Source organism: Urtica dioica, chromosome 10 (assembly GCF_054948205.1).
Source record: "Urtica dioica subsp. dioica isolate 48M chromosome 10, U.dioica_male_clone48M_v1_H2, whole genome shotgun sequence".
In the NCBI taxonomy this organism is placed as follows: Eukaryota; Viridiplantae; Streptophyta; class Magnoliopsida; order Rosales; family Urticaceae; genus Urtica; species Urtica dioica.
The window spans coordinates 18,695,854-18,701,781 of record NC_142765.1 but is presented as its reverse complement, the minus strand read 5'-3'; the positions used below and the strand labels follow the sequence as shown (position 1 = coordinate 18,701,781).

Here is a 5,928-nt window from a genome sequence, read left to right as displayed (position 1 = left end):
TGATTAAGATTAAAAAAAACATAGAAAAATAGAAATAGAAACTCATTAAAAAATATAGACATGGACTTCAAGCTTTAAAAACTTCAAAAACTCACCCTCTTGTGTTTATTTCTATATTTAAATTAGCTTTGTGTGCGTGTGAGTTTTATTTATTTATTATTATTATTATTATGTCAATAGAGTTAATTCGGTAATATGAAATAGTTATTTAATCCAATAAGTAATTATTGTTCAATGTTATTCTCATTAAATTATAATTATTGATATTGATTTTTTTTAAAATAAAGGCCAATTATTCAAAGTTTCGCTTTAGGCCTCAAAATGCCTTGAGCCGGCCCTGTGGTTACGTGTACACTGATAGTTTCTTGATTATGGGAGAATTAACATGCGTTATTTTTTTTAATTGGAACTAATTTACACTACACACGTTTATTAAATGTTCTTTTTTTTATATATTACTGCTAGTAAATACCAATTCCATATACGGTTTGTTAAAGGGCAAGATGGGTACAAATAAATGAAATTTATTTTTTTGTGTGGCTAGATTCCATCATTTTCTCAAAGGATGGCTATATACAAATATCATAGTTTGTTTGGGCTATACATCTAGAGCGTCCTTATAGTAGAAATACGTATAAACCTAGAAAGGAATTAGAAATATGTTATTACCAATTGAAGATTATTTCATATTCAGAATATTATAGAAAGCTAAAGGGAAATACTCAATGTATTTTTTTTATTTTGTTAATTTGGCCATAATTAACATAAGTTGATTGATTTATGTCTACAGGCCTATTTGGACAGTGAGAAAACTCGGATCAGAGTTGGACATATGCAGGAGGAAAATAGCAAGACTTATTAAGAAATATAAATTCAACTCAGCAAGAAAGAAGAACTCAGCTTCTAAAAACACTGATGTTGTCAATTTGCACCAGCCATTATTGGATAAATACATTAATTGATGAATGATCACATTATCTTTATCTGCTGTAAATTTTTATATTCCAAATAACAATAATTTCATCTAATTTTTCAGTAGTATTTATGAACTACAATACTTTTTTTCTGAGCCAAAGATTAAATAATTTAGCAATATTAATTCAACTTGCATATTCTTACTACTCAATCTTGCCTTATTCTCTCAAAACATAATTAACAATGAAACCCAAATGTTAATCCTTCAATTTCGACATATAATAAAATTGAATTAGACATTTATCAGTAAAACCCATCTCCCATGAGATCAGGAAACTCCATCAACATCTCACTCTCTTTGGCCAGCAAAGCCTCCACAAAAGAGCTATCACTAGCCTCATCATCATTGCTTGAGTAGTGAGTGTGATGACCAGCCTCTTTGTCAACCACTTCACCAATAACAATCTCATTATTTTGCTCTTGAGTACACTCGGGAAGAAACTCGTCCTCGAGAAGAAACTCGTTCCAATTGAAAGGCACGGGGTGGCAAAGATCTTGCGCGGCCGAGGAACAAGTCGAAGAGGACGACGAAGAAGGCTCGTTGGCGATGAAGACGATATTGGGGTTGTTGTAGTTCGTCGAGGAGTCTTTGACCATGTTGATGGCTTGAAGCTCGGCCAAGAGGTCAAGCGAGACCATAGCTTGGCTCGGCATCATCATAGATATTGGCATTGGCATGGTTGGGCTCGGAGTGACCATTGCGTTTCTCAAGTCTTTGTTGAAGGACCCGATTCTCGTCGGACCGGGCTTGGAGAGCCCACCAACACTTCCGTAGCTTGCGAAGATTTGGGAGAAGGGCTTGTGAGTGACGGGGTCGATTCCCATATCGGTGAGCTTCTTCTTGAGCTTGGTGTTCCAATAGCTCTTCACATCATTGTCTGTCCTTCCTTGGAGTTGTTGGGCTATCATAGACCACCTTTAACCCCACATCACATAAACACAAACAACTTTCAGATGCACTAATGATCACACTAACACATGTGAAGCTATTTTCAGAATTTTTTTTTTCTTTCTATATAACCAAGTTCATTTACATTTTAGAATTGCTACCCCAATTGGTCTAAATTATAATGCGAATTACATTTTGGTACTTAAAATAATTTGTTGAACAAAATAATCCTCAATTATTGATTTTAAAGCCCTATAGTCTATAAAACTATCACACTTTTTTTTAATGAAATTCAACACTTGGAGATTTTAAAAAATATTTGCAAACTTAAATATCATATTTATACTTTAAATGAATAGTATCATTAAAAAGGAAATTTTACTGTAACAATATCTTTTAGGGTTTTTTTTAGCTATATAGCCATTTGCCTTAGCATTTTGTATAATAACCGATCTTTTGTAAATTTTCTGTAAATAACCACCTCAACTTATTTATGGCATTCAAAAAGACAAAAAGACAAAAAAAAAAAAAACAAAATAGACGGGAATATTTTTAGGTATTTTTGTCTTTTTGAGTGTCGTAAATAAGTTGAGGTGACTATTTACAAAAAAACTTACAAAAAGTTGGCTATCTAGCAATTCTTAGACTTTTGGTGGCTTATTTGGCTAATTTTTTGTATCTTTTATCAAGTTTTGTAGTATTATATTATAACTTAATTATTTTCTCATGAAAATCATAGGCTGATAAAATTCATGTAAAAAAAATGTATTTTTTTCTTCTTCATTAAACAGATTAAAATGCTACAAACTCTATAGATTGATGACGGTTTTGCTCAAAAAATTAATTTCAGGATCATATTTTCACTCATAATAACTACGAGATTATTTAAGCTAAAAACGTGCATGATACCAGACATCACTAATGTCTTGAGCTTGCTCGATGAGAGAATTAACAAAGATAGGGATAAAACAATAATTGAGATGGAAATTGCAAGAAAAAAAAAAATATATATATATATATATATATATATATATATATATATATATATATATATATATATAACCTGCTACCAATGGCTGCATGAAGCTTGATAATAAGGTCTTCCTCTTTAGGAGTGAAATCCTCGCTCTTGAGATCAGGCTTCGCACAATTATTATTATTATTATTAGTCCTTCTCGGCCTACAACTTTTCCCACATTTTCCGAGTCCTAAAAATAAGCAGAAAAAAATCAACAACTCAAATTAGGGTTTAAATTACAATCTATGTTATAAAAAAGAGAAATAGGGAAAACCTGCTTTTTTGGAGCCAGAAGTCCATTTTGATGTTCCATGCTTTGACACATATTCAAGTATCTTAGAATCTTCATCTTCAGACCACAAACACCTTTTCATGCTTGAATTGTCACAACAAGGAGGCTTCATTTTGGCTTCCTAATTTCTTAAATCTGTGTTCAAATTTCACACATTGATAATATCAATATTGAAAGAAGTAGGATTAAAAAAAGCTGAAAATTGCCTCTATTTGTGATCAATAAATAGTTTGAACCTCGATTTGAAAATTGCCTTCTGGAGAGACGTGTTTGATTCAGAGAAGAAAAAGAAAAATTATGAGATGTTAAAGGGTTTTAACAAGACCAGAAGCAAGAAAAGCATGAGACTTCACTTCCATTTAACTAAATTTGTATGACAAATTTTGACATCTCAAAATAACCGTTTTTCAATTGAAAATTCCTTTGAATATTAAAGGCCGTTCGCTCCAAAGAGCATTTTGAATTAATCAGGTTTGAATCCGGTGGATTATTATGGTTAAACTATATTAAATCTAAAGGTAAGTAGCTTAATTAATAAGTCGACTCTTTTAGTGACTTGAAAGAAATGACTTTTTTGTTGTAATGGATTTTTCATGCATCACAAGTTTGATGAGAGTCAATATTTTAAACAAATTATTCAACTAGATTGAAAATATATTTACCATGCAATATTCATTTCAGCCTTCTTGCAATATATAACAACCCTCTGCTAAAAAACCAATTAAACTAATAAACAAACACAAAAATCAGACTTTAATAAGTCATAAACAAAATTTGTGACTAGAGGTAACCAGAATTTGAGTTTTTCACACGATTTAGCTTGTTGTGACTGGTGACTAGAAACAAGGCGGTGATATTACTACTTTGAAAAGGGTAAAAAAGAGAAAATATACAGATGGAACATTGCAGGGTAAAAAAACTGTATAGTTTGAAGAAATTTATGAGCAATTAAGCCACATCAAATTTATTATTTAATAAATAGTCAATATTTTGTTCGTTATAGTTAATGAGTCACTGATTCTATTAATTGCAATTAAATTGATAATTTTATCCAAATAACTTAATTAATAGGCTGAAATTTTTTGGACAAAGTTATCAATTTACTTATAATTAATAAAATCAGTGACTAATTAATTATAATTAACTAAACGTTGTCTATTATACAAACTTAAATTTTTTTATATGGCTATATAACTATAGAACTTTAGTGGTAGCTAGCTTGGTCTAGCGGTAATTTCACACACTTCAACGGAGAGGTCATGGGTCCAAGCACCCATGAGATGCAGAAATGCATGTCCCCTAAGATTTATTCAAAAAATTATGTAATCTTAGCCAATAGTACCACCTACTGTATAATCTTGGCCGATAGTGTCACATGCGCTTTGCATTGCTAATATATCATGTAATCCTGGCCGACAGTGCCTTACTCAAAAAAAAAAAAAAAAACACTATGGAACCTTAATTTGAATCATGGTCCTAAAAAATTAGTTAATTATTAATTTTGTCTTAAAAAATTAAAACTTAATTCTTGTTGGAACCATCTCTATTTATTTATTTAGTGACAATTCAGTCCTCAATCGTTATTTTAGCAATGATAATCCTGTCTTTTTAGAGACAATTTGGGTCATTATTTATCAAAACTATAAATAAACTAATAAATAAAATTAAATTCCACATTTTTGTTACATAATAATTCTTTATGGCCACATAGTGGAGCTATTCCGGCGTGGGCATTATAACATGAGAGAATAAGTGTTCTTCACTAAGTGATTAGTTTTTTTTTTTTTTTTTTTTTTGGGAGACCGGCTTTATAAATGGCTGTAACACAAGTCGTCGTCATGATGATAATTGCACAAACTAATGGTTTATTCATTTGTGATTGGCTGATTTTCAGAAATTGATTGATGCATTATGTTACGAATAGAGCTTAATTATTTGAGCAAAATAAATAGAGCTTAATGACTCAGCCCATTAAAAATCTCATGCACTGTTTCGACGGGGGAAAAAAAAACACGACATCTTAATCAAGTTCATAACATCGCTGGAAGATCCCTTGGGCTTCTGAAAACTTTCAGTTGGATTAGGCTACATGGTTTTCATGGTATGGGCCCAAGGTTGGAATAGTCATTTCAGGCAGAGATTTCTTCGAAAACTAAGAAATTTCCGAACGTACTAGCTTTTTTATCCTCATTCCAAACATACAGGCTACAAAATATTTCTCCAAATGCCGGTTTTTAATTAAAAATTGTAAACAGCCCTAACTAAAATTTCAAATTATAAATAATAAATGAATAACATCAAGAAACAAATACAAATAAAACGATAAATAATGAGAGAAATTGTAGACAGTCCTTATATGAGATTTAAAATTTAGGTCAAATATTTAAAAGATTAAGTTTGAAATGGTCTCTCATTTGGACCGTGTGGATCGGGCTCCAGCTCTAGTCAGGTTCATTCGGGTGATCCCGACTCCGCCTGCTCGGGTGGATCCATTTGATGAGTACGCTTGGGTGGATCCAAGTATGACTTATTTTTTTTGTTCGGGCTCGTCTCGTATCTATGTGTGAGATTTAAAATCACTTTTATTTTTTTGGTCTACATAAAAGGTCACCAAAATTACAAATTTTTGCTAAGTTCAAATTTTGGTTACACACTAGTTAGAAATATTTTTTAAGCTCCTGTTAACGCTCGAAATCGGGTCAACACTAGTGAGCCGTCAGCGGTTCAACCCAGAGCCGGACCCTGAAGTTGCAC

The 5,928-nt window shown here is 31.7% G+C and overlaps 1 protein-coding gene across 1 annotated transcript; it reads right to left on the bottom strand.

Moving 5' to 3' along the window:
• Positions 1–1,144: 1,144 nt before the first annotated feature.
• On the bottom strand, positions 1,145–3,286 carry LOC149383730 (transcription factor MYB35-like). Its single transcript, XM_089627898.1, has 3 exons — positions 3,157–3,286; positions 2,928–3,072; positions 1,145–1,891 (listed from the first exon to the last, which is right to left on the bottom strand). The coding sequence occupies exons 1-3, from the start codon at positions 3,284–3,286 to the stop codon at positions 1,219–1,221; spliced, it is 948 nt and encodes a 315-aa protein (XP_089484024.1). The 3' UTR covers positions 1,145–1,218.
• Positions 3,287–5,928: the final 2,642 nt, after the last annotated feature.